The 14,859-nt window shown below is 40.3% G+C and overlaps 3 protein-coding genes across 3 annotated transcripts; 2 read left to right on the top strand and 1 right to left on the bottom strand.

The window, feature by feature from the left end:
- Nucleotides 1-1,197: 1,197 nt before the first annotated feature.
- On the bottom strand, nucleotides 1,198-3,094 carry LOC109703862 (abscisic acid receptor PYL1-like). Its single transcript, XM_020224587.1, has 2 exons — nucleotides 3,087-3,094; nucleotides 1,198-2,406 (listed from the first exon to the last, which is right to left on the bottom strand). Exons 1-2 carry the CDS (start codon nucleotides 3,092-3,094, stop codon nucleotides 1,863-1,865), a joined length of 552 nt encoding a protein of 183 aa, XP_020080176.1. The 3' UTR covers nucleotides 1,198-1,862.
- Nucleotides 3,095-3,490: 396 nt separating this feature from the next.
- On the top strand, nucleotides 3,491-14,677 carry LOC109703850. Its single transcript, XM_020224575.1, has 4 exons — nucleotides 3,491-3,698; nucleotides 12,261-12,490; nucleotides 13,074-13,160; nucleotides 14,109-14,677. The coding sequence occupies exons 1-4, from the start codon at nucleotides 3,662-3,664 to the stop codon at nucleotides 14,265-14,267; spliced, it is 513 nt and encodes a 170-aa protein (XP_020080164.1). The 5' UTR covers nucleotides 3,491-3,661; the 3' UTR covers nucleotides 14,268-14,677.
- On the top strand, nucleotides 3,691-10,524 carry LOC109703849 (subtilisin-like protease SBT1.2). The gene is made up of 3 exons (XM_020224574.1): nucleotides 3,691-3,928; nucleotides 4,509-4,595; nucleotides 5,539-10,524. Exon 3 carries the CDS (start codon nucleotides 8,063-8,065, stop codon nucleotides 10,376-10,378), a length of 2,316 nt encoding a protein of 771 aa, XP_020080163.1. The 5' UTR covers nucleotides 3,691-3,928; nucleotides 4,509-4,595; nucleotides 5,539-8,062; the 3' UTR covers nucleotides 10,379-10,524.
- Nucleotides 14,678-14,859: the final 182 nt, after the last annotated feature.

The following is a 14,859-nucleotide window of genomic DNA, read 5'->3' on the forward strand; positions in this document are numbered from 1 at the left end:
AAATTTAAAATCAAAACGCCGTTAACTAACTCAAATCAAATAAATTAAGAATTAAATATTAAAGTTAAAAAATTTAAAATATAAAATAGTTAACTTAAAATGGTTCACAGCATACAAAGTGGGGACTGGGGAGAGGAGTGGGACTGAGCACTAGAAAACAAGAAGTATCAAGTAAAAAAAATTCTTTTTTGCTTTTTTTTTGGTTGGGTCGGGAGGGGGAAAACCATGAAAGGATAATAAACGGACAAAGAGAAGGAACCATATCCGAAGAAATACGTCGTGACGACTTTAGTTTTTTTTTTTTTTTCCTAAAAAAAATAAAATTAAAAAGTAGCATTTATTATTGAAAAATATAAATTTAGCTACAGTTTCTTGCAAGGCAATGGGCCTTTAGAACCGGAAAATAAAAAAGAAAAATAAAAAAGAGAGCCAAAATAAAAAAAAAAGCACAAAAATATATATGACGACAACAAAACTGTTCCCGTTGTCTCATTAGACTATTTAATATAATTTCACAACCACCAACAGCAACCGTATCAGTCATCTAATTACTATTACTATTATTAAAGTGCTTAGTCTCTTCGCAACAAATTAAAATTCTCTCAATCACCCTCCCTCAACTTGGTTTTAACGTCGCTTGGTTTTAATATCAGCGTCGATCCTGAATTTCTGAGAGTGTTAATTGACTGCTTCAGTTGTGAAAACAAATCTTACAACCTTTTTTATTCTGAGGAAAAGAAAAATTATATATCTTATTTGAACTTCGCTTAGAATTTTAAAAAAATGCATATTCGAGTCACCAAATTTGATTAATCGCGAAAACAAAATCAAAGTTATTGAAACAAGCTGCTTGTGAGTTGTGAAGTCTACTATGTACAAACTACATCACATTATTTATATTTAATCAATTATATATTTTTTTAAAAATGATAAAATTATTTTTTAAAATATATATTATCGAATAAATAAATTTTTAAAAAGTAAGTTGATACCGATCGTATCTAGAGCAAGTGGCAAAGGGCTTGGTCGTTGGTACTCGAGACCCAAGTTCGAATACTAGTTGATTTACATTTTCAGGTAAGTTTATTTCTAATGAAATGAAATAAGCGAAGCGGATAGCGTACTATCTATTTCTCAAAAAAAAAAAGAAAAAAAAAAAAGTAAGTTGATTGATCGAAAATGCTACGACATTTCATGTGACTACTGACATAATTTTAGACCTTTTTTTTTTGATTTTACAGGAATGCTGCAAACTTCACAATTCACACGTGAACGCATGAAAAGAGAGAACTGGAGAAAACGTTCACATTCCACACAAATTAACTAGTCCAATTATCACCCAAAAAATAAAAAGAAAAAAAAAGAAACCGAAGAGGGAAAAAAAAATGCTGTAACTACCCCAACTTGTGGAAAAATTTCCATAACTGTGCGGATCGATTGCACACTTCGTTTATGGCCAATCAAATGCACAGTTATAGCAAGTTCTGAGAAAGCCGTGGGTGGTTGGGTTTATAAGGAAAAAGAAAACTACTCTATTCGCAACACCGTCCTGGAAAAGCCACGCAATTATTACATCACAAATATGAAAATGGAAACACGTACACTTGGTTTTGTTGGATGGAATGCAAGAATAGTCCCCATGCTATTCCCGTATTTCTACCTAGTCCCTGAGCTGTGAAAAGGTTGCTAACAATTTTTGCATACGAGTCGGATTTAGGAATTGAAAGAGTTTATTATTAGAGACTAAGTTTTGGTATGGATATAATACGAGGACTATCCGATACATCCAACCTTTGTTTGTTTGTATCTTTGTTTGTTTGTTTGTTTGTTTTGTTTTTTTGTTTTTTTTTGTTCGCACCTGATTAATTGGATGGATTGGGTTCTTCTTTCCCCTTCTTCTCCGCCGCCGCCGCTTCCGCCACGGACTTGAGCTTCTGGAGGTTGAGCCGGACGACGGTGTCGGCGAAGAGCCTGGTGTCGTCCTCCGTGTTGCCCTCGGGGACGTCCACGACGTAGGATTCGAGCACGACGGTCCAGATCTCGTTGCCTCCCGATCCCCGGAACTCGGTGACGGTGGTGACGGATCGGTAGTTCCTGAGGCGGTGCTCGCCGCCGATGATGGTGAACCCGGCGACGCGGCGGTCGTCGTCGAGCACGTCGAGGCGCTCCGTGCTGGTGCTCGCGGGGAGCCCCGAGATGACGCTCACCTCGCGGAGGCACCCCACGCGCACCTCGCCCCCGTCCTTGATGGAGCAGCTCCGGATGAAGTGCTTGTAGATCTGGGGCCGGTCGAAGCGCCGCACCACCGCCCACACCTCCGCCGCGGGCGCCATGATCCGCTGCGCCAGGAGCGACGAGCATTCCCGCCCCCGCGTACGCGGTAGCTCCTCGATCGTCGCCCCGCAGCTTCCGCGTAAACTCCTCCGCCGTCAGCCGCCTGCCGCAGCCGTCCGGCGCCGGCGCCGGCCCGGCTCCTCCTCTCCCCCTCCCCTCCCCCAGTTCCCGCCTCCCGCCGCCCTCTTCCAATGAACTGCTCTCGAAACCCACGAGAATTAGGGGATTTAGGGTCGTAGGGTAAAAATAGGGAAACGCAGAAATTGGGGGAAGAAGAGAATTGGGGATTTGAATGTGAGGCGTTTTCAATATTTTATTAAATAAATATATATATTTGTTTGTTTACATATTTGAATTGGATAGCTTTTGGATTAAATTTGTTTCCGATTTATTAATTAATTAATAATCATAATAAAAAAAATTTCCAAGACGATGCGGACACGTGGTTTGGGGACTCGGTTGGTCTACGCGGTCGCCGTAGCTTAGACTCACCGCTAAGGGCGCGCACGGATGGGGATCGCCGACCGTTGATTTGATCACGGTCGTTAGATGGACGGGTGGGATCGCAGGGACCTTGCAATCGAGTAGGGCCACTGTTTTCCACGGTCCAATAATGTGCTAAGAACGGATTAAGTTGGGCCGTAAACGGATTAAACTGGGCCGACGATCTAACGAACGTCGTCGTACGAAGCTCAACTTGTAATGGGCTGCTTGAACGAGAAAGTTCCGCGGAACGGTCGTACAACGGATACCATGTCATGAGCCAATAACAATACGACACGTTGGTTTCAACGCCCCGGAAATCGAGAATAATTAGAAATTTTAAAAGAAATAAGCATTAAAAGAAATTGTCCTCGCGATATGTTTTAATGGAGATATATGCTACACCAACACACAACATATTTTACGCCCCCCACCCCCGTCCCCCCTCTACTATTTGAAAGTTTTAAAATTTTAATTGAATTTTTAATATCAAACTAAAATTGATAAGGGCGATGAGAACATGGTGGCAGTACTTGAAAGGATAAAAACTGAAAGAGGTCACGTGCACGTCACGTGCCTCTGGGGGCGGTAAACAGTGTGGGTTTCAAAGTTCAACAGCTTTTAATTTATTCACGAGACCGCGTCTCCTAGACCGGCCAACCAAAAGGCAATACTGAGCTCGGTCTAGGGATGACGTGGTAGAACATCTCCTTATTTTTCCAATCCATCGCTTCATAGACCCGAGTCGATGGAGACGCGACCTCTTCTTCATGCTAGGGTTTTGAGCGTTTACTTAATGGCTTCTTCGTTCTCTCTCTCCCCCTGATTCCTCTTTGCAAGAGCAATGTCGAGGGAGGAGAAGAAGGAGAAGGAGAAGGAGAGTGTGTTAGTGATCTCGATCTCGTCCACGTCTTCGTCCTCGTCCTATGGCGAGGAAGAAGAAGAGGAGGAGGAGGTGGAGGTGAGGTCGGCGGAGGAGAAAGGGAGGGACGACGATGAGTGTTGCATACTCCCCTCCGATCCCTTCGCCGACGATCTCATCCTCAACCTCTCGCTTTGCCAACGCAACGACGACGGCGATGATCTCGCCATTCTCTTCGTACGAGGCCAAGTAATCGATTCTCTTTACTTCCCCTTTCGCTCCTTGGTTCCTACTTTGCACTATTGATTCGTGTTAAATAATTTTTCCTTAATGGAAAGATCATATGATTGCTATTTTTAGGAAACCCTAGTTTACAACGAGGAATTAAGTTCTAACCTTAGTATCTAAGTTTTAAAGAACGGTAAAAGGAGTACTTTTCCTTTCCGCAAACCAGGATCTGGGGGTTTTTACCCGTGTATGAAATTGCCAGAGGTTGTAATTTTTTCCCCCTTCCTTTTTGTGGTTTTATCTCTGCAGGTTTATTGCGGCGTCATGAAACTAAATTGGTAGTAAAAGAACTTGTAATTTAGTATTGATTAACCCTGGCGACACCAATAATTGAAAATAGAATGCCATCTCATTTTTGCGTTTGTGTACAATAAGTTCTGTCAAGAGTACCACAAAAACAACTATAATATTGTGAGAATTTCTTTTGTTGGAATCATTTATATGGAATTAAAATATTGGAGTTCATCAACATGAAACATTCCTTTAAAAAAAAAATTTCCTGAAGTTTGTCATAAGAATTTCTAATTTCTACGAAATGCAGGTGGCTTGTAGAGATCTTCCCCACCAAAGAAATCTCTGTGCAGAATATCCCTTTAGCAAGACACCTCATGAGAGCTATTGTCCGAAGGTAACCTGATCCTTCTCTTATATTCTGCTGAGGTGTTGCAAATGGATTTTAATGTAGTTTTGATTAACAATTTTGAATTTGGATATAATGGTTTTTGTTTTCCTATTACATTGTTTATTGGTAGTAGATTCCCCAGTAGGGTAATATAAAGGAAGTTGATGCCATTGTCAATGCCAAAAATTTTAAGTTAGAATGTGTTAATAAGATTACTTTTAATAATATTAGATTTCTTACTGTGCTCATGTTGGAATGTGTCACAACTGATTAGAAGTAATGCTTCTTTTGATCTTTGTGCATTCATGCTTATTTTCACTACTACTACATTATAATTTAGACATATGCTCAATGTTACATGTTGCGTTATCATTTGGTGTGCGACAAGTAAGAGCAATTTCTATGGTGTTTCAACTGTAAGATGTTTAGAGATGATTGCGTGGATCTTTTTCTTTCTAGCTTAGGTATAAAGATAATGGTAGATTAAACAAATAAACTTGGTAATTATGTGAATGTAAGGAGGCCATTGCGGTATCTGTTTATGGCCCCTGCTCTTCTTGACGGTTGCTACCTTTTCAAACTTGAAATCTATCTTATGTTTCTTGTAAGTTGGCAACCTTAATTTGCTGGTGACATCTTTTGCTTCTTTGGGCTGAACAAAAACCTAGTAATTTCTGCTTGTTCAATTAAACAAAAAGGGCCAAAGGACAATCTACAAGCTTGACATAATCTCGAGAAAAATGAAGTAGAATTGTGCTAGAATATTTGATCTTATTCATAGGGATTCCAAAAAATCTCATACAAAGTAAAATGATTAAAATATGTTACAACTATCAAACTATCTCTTTGCCTTTCTCATACATAAAGGCATATTGTGATTTTATTAGAAACTCATGACTCCTCAACGATGTTATGTAGTATTCTCTCATTTGGTAATCAATTGCTGCAGTGTTTCTGCTATGTCTGCGAGAAAATAGCTCCCTGTGAGGCTTGGAAGGGACCTCTAGGACACTGCCATGCAACTGACCAAGAAAAGAAATGGAAGGATATGAGGAAGGCTCAGCAATCAGCTCAAGCACAGGAAATTAAGCCTTGCTCTGGAGTGTAAGATCCCCTAAGCACCTCATCCATATTAGCACCTCATTGAAATGGGGATGTTGGCGTTGGAGTAAAAACCATTAAGCATCACTGCTGGTTAATGGCATTTTGGGTTCTTTAGGGGCTAAGCTTGGTACTAGCTATCTGCACAGTGCACCTCTTCGAGAGAAGGTTGATTTTTTGAGCAAATAATTTATACTCCACGTACATGTTTATGTTTTTGTTTAGAGTTTGCAATTGTAAAGTTCCTGTAGTTTGTAAATTTAGTTTTACCATCTTTTTGTTGCCCGAGAAATCTACCGAACGACTTGATAGGCTACAGGTGTTGTCTTCCTCGCACATGTTGGGTTTTCTCCCAGTTACGTGGCTGATGAGACACTGTTTACTAACATCTATAGAAGAGAAGATAAATTACTTTGATGCAGCGATCAATGCTTTTTTTGAGTGAAGTGCAGGATAGGGACTAGTGATGAATTAACCATTCTAATGATAAGTTTATTGCTATTAATAAGGTTGATGGCTTCTCATGACCATTTGATTTTCCGATGTAAGTTAAGAAGTGGCTAAACTTCACATGGAAATATCACCCGCTGGGCCTTTTCTCATGAGTTGGTAATGCTAATCTCTTCATTTTTCTGGTGGCAACTGAAATTTGGCATGCTTCTTTCTTAGCTGACTGTGCAGTATTCCATCTCCAGATCTACTGTCTCTTTTATTTCTGAAGCACAATAATTCAGCATGAGGTATGTGTGACTCTTCTTTCTCTTTTACTCTTTTCCATCTGCAAAGGCATTTCTGTGTCTGCACTAGAGTAGGAAAGCAAAACAGAAAAAAAAAATTAAATAGCTTTTGCCTTATTTCCTATTTTCACATGCATCATTATTGGCATTATGTCCTCTTCAGTGCTTGCTTAACTTGTTTCTTATTACACCATAGTAAAAGTAAAGAATCTTGCAGATTGAGGCACAATGAAGAAGAAATGGTAAATAATATCTTCTATCCTTTTCAGTATTGAATAATTCATAATCAACTTCACTTATCATCCTTCTAAGCTATCTCGTAGAAATTAGGACATTATTTGTGTTTAGAATAAGTTTGAGAGTTTGAATAGTTACTAATAGGTTTCGACTAAAGCATCCTTTCCTCCGTCATGTCATGTGATGTAGTTGTAGAACTGTTTCTTGATAGGGCAAGTCAGATTTATTGAATTTGGTCAAACTCGATCATTTAATTGTGTTTAGATTTAATAAATTTATCTTTCCATATCAAAATTTTGACCTGTTAAATATATCATCCTTTCACCATCCATCTCTTAAAACACTGAAATTTTGGGTGTTATTTATCCTATTGTGCCAGGTTGGGTAAGAACCTGTTGTGTCCTAAAATATAAAGAAAAATTTGCACAAACATTTGCGCTGGCCCTAGAAAAACACTTGTAAAATTAAATCTAAATTTTCCACAAAAAAGCTCTTATTTACAAAGGATTCAATTTATTCCTATGAAACTGATTTTACTATTTGCTTAATGAACAATGGAAGTGTTGTTGATGGTAGTCTGGTAAACCTCTGAAGCTTCTTTGGAAGGTTAGCAAAGGCTAAAAGAAGGAACAGTTTCATACTTATTCCTACGCAGTTTGAACTATAAAATTTGTATAATCTTGATTTTCAAATATATTTCTCTAACATTTAAAAATATGCAAAAGTTTATTCATGCAGGTTGACTATTGAAAGTTGACGGTGGAAATATACTGAAAAATAATATATACTTTAGAGTAGGCCATTTTAAGAAAGAAAAGATTAACTTTAATTATTCAACTAACGGAGATGATGTATTTCCAAACTATGCACCATGGAGAAATATATTTGATTACTGAATAAGTAGTGCAACTGAGAGATTTTCCAGTAGGCATGTGATGGGAACCTCCGCCTTAGCACTTCTACGAGGTGAATAAGCTTGTGCATCTATTATTGCATTCAACCAAAAGCCCGTATTGCCGTTGTTATTGTATTGCAGGTATAAATGTATGTAGTTCCAAAAGCACTCGATTTGGTGCTAAGAAGAAGAAAGCAGTTTCTTGGTCTTTGGATTCATCTAGCACCATGAGAGAAAGAGAGAGAGAGAGAGAGAGAGTTCACACTTATTGCATTGAGAGTTCACACTTATTGCATTTCATATAAGTGCATCACTTACTACGGATAGTTTTCTATAATTATTAATCAAATTATTTCTTGCAAGGATTTGTCCGTAGTTGATATATTCACTGTCGGTCTTTGTTACAACTTGATGCCTTCGGAAAGAATAATGATGTTTCTCCTATTTAAGGTCCACCTGCCTCTCCTCTTTGCAAGCACACCTTCTCTATTGGCGTTGCTACCATGGAAATTTTACATTCAATCTTCTACTTGCTTATTTCTTTTTCCTTCTTCCTATCCAATCCAACTCTTCTCTTGGTTCACTGCCAAATACAGCCCATTTCAAATGACACCCAAATGCAGGTCTATATTGTTCATGTACAAAAGCCTGACAGCACGAGCTTCCGTCGGTTCAAGGATCGGAAAGAGTGGTACGCGTCCTTCTTGCCCAACACCACCCTCGACTCTGGCAAGCCGCGCATGGTCTACGCGTACCGCCACGCGATCAGTGGCTTCGCAGCGTGGCTCACCTCTCAAGAAGTAGAAGCCATGAAATCTACGGATGGCGTTCTCGTAGCCTACCCCGACAGCGAGTATGATGCTCAAACCACCTACACCCCGCAGTTCCTAGGACTAAACGCATGGGAGGACGGCGTTTGGTATGACTCTCAATACGGAGCGGGGCAAGTTATCGGGGTTATCGACAGTGGCTTTAAGCCTGGTCATCCTTCCTTCAGGGATACTGATGTAAATCCGCCGCCGGAGACGTGGAACGGAAGCTGCTACTGGAAACAATCTGTGTGCAACAATAAGCTCATCGGTGCAGTGGGATACATGTCTGGGCGCGTCGTCCCACCTGATGACGACAGCGGCCATGGAACCCACACGGCGAGCACAGCTGGAGGGAATTTTGTGGATGATGCTCACGTACTTGGCATGGCACGCGGCACGGCCTCAGGGACGGCACCTAAAGCTCATCTAGCAATCTATAAGGTGCTACACAATAACAAAACTGCTACCGGTACAGTTGCCAAAGCGCTTGATAGTGACACATTGAGGGGCATCGACGAAGCCATCCGGAATCACGTGAATGTGCTATCCATGTCCCTCGGGAAGGTCAAGAAACCGCTGTATAAGAACGGCATTGCCATAGGATCATATGTGGCAATCACCAAAGGGATCGTCCCGGTGGCCAGTGCCGGAAACGAAGGCCCCTATGAAAGCCTCATAGGGAATGATGCGCCATGGATACTTACCGTCGGAGCAAGCACTACGGACAGGAGGATAAGGGCCATTGTCAAGCTCGGAAATGGTATGGAGCTCTTCGGCGAAACAGCATACCAGCCAGAGGGATTCAACTCGACTCAGCTACCGTTGGTTTATCCGGGGGTGCGGAAGACGCGAAAGACCTTGAATTGCATGAACGGCTCCATGGACACTTTTGATGTTAAAGGGAAGATCGTGTTGTGCGGGGTTGGACAAATTTCAAGCACCGAAAAGGGTGAGGTCGTTAAGGCAGCAGGCGGTGCTGCGATGATAGTAATGAACCGGCCATGGAACGGGAGCACAACGCCCGCCAAACCCCACATCATCCCAGCGGCCCACGTGAGCTTCACCGATGCGTGGAAGATCGTCACGTACTTCAATTCCACGCCCAACGGAACGGCAGCAATCATCTTCAACGGCACACGAGTTGGCGTTCGACCAGCACCCTCGGTGGCTTCCTTCTCGTCGCGAGGCCCCAGCCTCATGAACGGCAACATCATCAAGCCGGATGTCATCGCACCGGGCGTCAATGTTCTAGCTGCTTGGCCATTCGAGGTAGGACCTAAACCCAACCACCACCTTCGAGCCTCATCTCACACCTTCAACTTTAATTCGGGAACGTCGATGGCGACCCCTCACGTGGCTGGCATTGTGGCGATGTTAAGGAATAACCATCCTGATTGGTCTCCCGCAGCCATTAAGTCAGCGATCATGACCACAGCTTACACAGTCGACGCCGATAGGAATCCTATCGGCGACGATTTCAACTCCACGGGGACACCAGCTAGTGCATACGCCATGGGCTCGGGCCATGTCGACCCATCAGCAGCCAACGATCCGGGCCTCATCTATGACCTTCATCACTATGATTATATCCATTACCTCTGTGGCATGGGCTTCACCGACAAACAAGTCGGAGCCATCGGTGGCGGTTCGGTGCAGTGTTCTAAGGTCCGGGCAATCAGCCCCGAACAGCTGAACTATCCTTCTATTGCGGTGTACCTAAGTGCTAATACGACCGAGGTGACTGTCAACCGAACGGTGACGAATGTCGGGGACGCCGTTACAACCTACAACGTGAAGTACGACGAACCGGAAGGAGTGAGAGTCGACGTTGCGCCTGATAGGCTGCAATTCTCCCGATCCAGGCAGATGAAGGATTTTCGAGTCACGTTGAGCATCAAGCCGGGGAGACCAACAGTTAGGATGGCAGGGCAAGTTTTTGAGGGGCAAATGGCGTGGGTCTCCGGAAAGTACTACGTAAGGAGTCCTATTGCCGTCACAATCCAGTGAAACACGATCGTAGTTTTAAGTCCCATGTGCAAAGCAACATACTAGTTCTTCCCCAGGCGTAAAAGAAAGAAAAAAGAAAAAAAAATAATATAAAATAAATAAAAACATGTCGCCCACCAAAAAACTCTACTCCGTGGAAACTAAGATTCTTCTTCTTTTTCTTGTTTCCTTTTCTTTTTCTTTTTTTAATGGCACTGTGGTGAGAACAAATCCACCTAATTAGGCTGTTCGTGTTTTTGAACTTTGGATCGGGAGAAAGCAAAATAAAAAAAATTATTGGTAGATCAGATCATATCTGTTTTCTATCTCATCTCAACTTAATGCAATTCCTACCATTCGTTGAATAACTTGGCTAGATGCAATGGGACTAGGCCTAGTTTTAGACTTTTGAGTGGATGCCCACTCCGAGAAGCCCACTACAATCCATTGGTCGTGAGTCAATGGCTCAATCGAGTAAAATTATTGCCTTTAGTAACCGTACTAGTTATTAAAAAGGTAAACCAAGTTTAGGCCCAAAAGAGTTGTGAAAACAAAAGATTGTCAAATTACACCCATATTCTGCCAACCTCGACTAGGGATGGAAACGAGCCGAGCTCGAGCGAGCTTATGTCAGCTCAAATTTAGCTTGAAATTAGTTTCGAGCCTAAATCTAGGCTCAAGCTCGGCTTGAAATTAATTCGAGCCGAGCTCGAGTGAGCCTAATTTCGAGTCGAGCCGAGCTCGAGCTCTAAACGAGCCGATTGAAATTCTCTACATTATATAATCAATAGTTTAATTTTTATAGAACATTACCTATAATTTGATGCAACATATTCAATAGTTCAAAATACAAAATAATTATAAGAAATGTGAGCTAGGGTGACTGTCTGACTGGATGAGGGTTAGAGAGAGAGAGAGAGAGAGAGATGGGAAAAAATTAGGGATTTGAAAATTTGAATGTTATCATGTTTTAGAGTTATGTGCAACAGTGAAAGTCTGAAAGAGAGAGTGTGTTATGTAATTTAGAGTTGGGCTCTATTGCATGGTTGTACTTGTTGGGTTTATTTTATGGGCCAACAATAATAGCCCAAATTAAATTAAAGTCTATATATTAATTAAAATACATTATATTTATAAATATTATATATATATATATTTTCGAGCTTTCGAGCTTTTCGAGCCTAATTTGAACGAGCCGAGTAATACTCAAGCTCGGCTTGAAATGAATTTCGAGCCTTTTATTTTGTTCAAGCTCGGCTCATTTAATTTCGAGTCGAGCTCGAGCGAGCCGAATATCGAGCCGAACACGAGTCGAACGCGAGCCGGCTCGCTCGTTTGCCAGCCCTACACCTCGACAACAGTTAACTTAAACATTTTTCAAGTAGCATATACTAAACCAGTAAATACAATTATAAAATTAAAAGTTATTAATTAAAAGTAAAAATGTCTGAAGACCCCCTCAAACTATAAAGGCATCTTAAAACAAGCCCGCATCAACTTGCTTTTTTTTTTTTCTTTTATTTACAAACCTCCTTACTGTCCCGATTATTTAAAATTAAGTGATTTTTCGCGAAATAAATTAGAGGCGTTTATCAAGTTTCATCTATGGTCTCATTAATTTAATAATTATAAATTATTTTTTAGCAAATACAATTAGGATGATCAATGGCTAATTTCTAAATGAGCTATTATTTTTTAAAAAAAAATTAGCTAAATTTAATTAGAACAACTTTAAAAAATTAGAAATTTACTGCAGGTTCCATTCCCAAAAGGTTAAAGGAGCGCTATTTTATAGTTGAGGGAGGCCTACACAGCAATTATATCTTAATTAATAACACTATAGAACTATCGCTGATCGGAAACTCCATGTCGAGGGAGGAGAAGAAGGAGAAGGAGAAGGAGGGTGTGTTAGTGATCTCGATCTCGTCCACGTCTTCGTCCTCGTCCTATGGCGAGGAAGAAGAAGAGGAGGAGGAGGTGGAGGTGAGGTCGGCGGAGGAGAAAGGGAGGGACGACGATGAGTGTTGCATACTCCCCTCCGATCCCTTCGCCGACGATCTCATCCTCAACCTCTCGCTTTGCCAACGCAACGACGACGGCGATGATCTCGCCATTCTCTTCGTACGAGGCCAAGTAATCGATTCTCTTTACTTCCCCTTTCGCTCCTTGGTTCCTACTTTGCACTATTGGTTCGTGTTAAATAATTTTTCCTTAATGGAAAGATCATATGATTGACATTTTAGGAAACCCTAGTTTACAACGAGGAATTAAGTTCTAACCTTAGTATCTAAGTTTTAAAGAACGGTAAAAGGGGTACTTTTCCTTTCCGAAAACCAGGATCTGCGGGTTTTACCAGTGTATGAAATTGCCAGATGTTGTATTTTCTTTTTCCCCTTCCTTTTTGGGGTTTTGTCTCTGCAGATTTATTGTGACGTGGTGAAACTAAATTGGTAGTAAAAGAACTTGTAATTTAGTATTGATTAACCCTGGCGACACCCATAATTGAAGATAGAAATGCCATCTCATTTTCGCTTATGTGTACGATAAGTTTTCCGTCAAGAGTACCACAAAACAACTATAATATTGTGAGAATTTCTTTTGGAATCATTGATATGGAGTTAAACTGTTGGAGTTCATCAACATGTAACATTCTTTTTTTCTAAAAAAGAGTTTCCTGAAGTTGATCGTAAGAATTTCTAATTTCTACGAAATGCAGGTGGCTTGTAGAGATCTTCCCCACCAAAGAAATCTCTGTGCAGAATATCCCTTTAGCAAGACACCTCATGAGAGCTATTGTCCGAAGGTAGCCTGATCCATCTCTTATATTCAGCTGAGGTGGTGCAAATGGATTTTAATCTAATTTGATTAACAAGTTTGAATTTGGATATAATGGTTTTTGTTTTCCTATTACATTGTTTATTGGTAGTAGATTCCCCAGTAGGGTTATATAAAGGAAGTTGATGCCATTGTCAATGCCAAAAATTTTAAGTTAGAATGTGTTAATAAGATTACTTTTAATAATATTAGATATCTTACTGTGCTCATGTTGGAATGTGTCACAACTGATTAGAAGTAATGCTTCTTTTCATCTTCGTGAATTCATGATTATTTTCACAACTACTACTTTATAATTTAGACATATGCTCGATGTTACATGTTGTGTTATCAATTGGTGTGCGACAAGTAAGAGCAATTTCTATGGTGTTTCAACTGTAAGACGTTTAGAGATAATCGTGTGGATCTTTTTTCTAGCTTAGTTATAAAGATAATGGTAGATTAAGCAAGTAATCTTGGTAATTATTTGAATGTAGGGAGGCCATTGCAGAATCTGTTTATGACTCCTGCTCTTCTTTACGGTTGCTACCTTTTCAAACTTGAAATCTATCTTAAGTTTCTTGTAAGTTGGCAACCTTAATATGTTGTTGACATCTTTTTCTTCTTTGGGCTGAACAAAAACCTAGTAATTTCTGCTTGTTCAATTAAACAGAAAGGGCCAAAGAACAATCTACAAGCTTGACATAATGTCGAGAAAAATAAAATAGAATTGTGCTAGAATATTCGATCTTATTCACAGGGATTCTTAAAAATATCATACTAAATAAAATGATTAAAATATGTTACAACTATCAAACTATCTGTTTGCCTTTCTCATACATAAAGGCATATTGGGTTCTTATTTGATATTATAGAAACTCATGACTTCTCAATGATGTTATGTAGTATTCTCTCATTTAGTAATCAATTGCTGCAGTGTTTCTGCTATGTCTGCGAGAAAATAGCTCCCTGTGAGGCTTGGAAGGGACCTCTAGGACACTGTCATGCATCTGACCAAGAAAAGAAATGGAAGGATATGAGGAAAGCTAGGCAATCAGCTCAAGCACAGGAAATTAAGCCTTGCTCTGAAGTGTAAGATCCCCTGAGCACCTCATCTATATTTGCACCTCATTGAAATGGGGATGTTGGCTTTGGAGTAAAACCATTAAGCATCACTTCTGGTTAACGGCATTTTGGGCTCTTTAGGAGCTAAGCTTGGTGCTAGCTGCCTGCACAGTGCACCTCTTAGAGAGAATGTTGATTTTTTGAGCAAATAATTTATACTCCACGTACATGTTTATGTTTTTGTTTTGACTTTGCAATTGTAAAGTTCCTGTAGATTGTAAATTAAGTTTTACCATCTGGTTGATGCCCGAGAAATCTATCTGAAGGACTTGATAGGCTACAGGTGTCGTCTCCTCGCACATTTTGGGTTTTCTTCTAGTTATGTGGCTGATGAGACACAGTTTACTAACATCTATAGAAGAGAAGATAAATTACTTTGAAGCAGTGATCAATGCATTTTTGAGTGAAGTGCGGGATAGGGAATAGTGTTGAATTAACTATTCCAATGATAAGTTAATTACTATTAATAAGGTTGTTGCCTTTTCATGACCACTTGATTTTCCAATGTAAGGTAAGAAGTGGCTGAACTTCACATGAAAATATCACCTGCTGGGCCTTTTCTC

The sequence above is a fragment of the Ananas comosus genome, unplaced genomic scaffold (assembly GCF_001540865.1).
Source record: "Ananas comosus cultivar F153 unplaced genomic scaffold, ASM154086v1, whole genome shotgun sequence".
In the NCBI taxonomy this organism is placed as follows: domain Eukaryota; kingdom Viridiplantae; phylum Streptophyta; class Magnoliopsida; order Poales; family Bromeliaceae; genus Ananas; species Ananas comosus.

Bases quoted from the DNA above. Each gene is read 5' to 3' on its own strand.
- LOC109703850 (XM_020224575.1), top strand. From the start codon at position 3,662: ATGTCGAGGGAGGAGAAGAAGGAGAAGGAGAAGGAGA. The intron at 3,699-12,260 runs GTGTGTTAGTGA...AGGAGAAGGAGG, and splicing joins GAAGGAGAAGGAGAAGGAGA to GTGTGTTAGTGATCTCGATC. The intron at 13,161-14,108 runs GTAGCCTGATCC...CAATTGCTGCAG, and splicing joins ATGAGAGCTATTGTCCGAAG to TGTTTCTGCTATGTCTGCGA.
- LOC109703849 (XM_020224574.1), top strand. From the start codon at position 8,063: ATGGAAATTTTACATTCAATCTTCTACTTGCTTATTTCTTTTTCCTTC.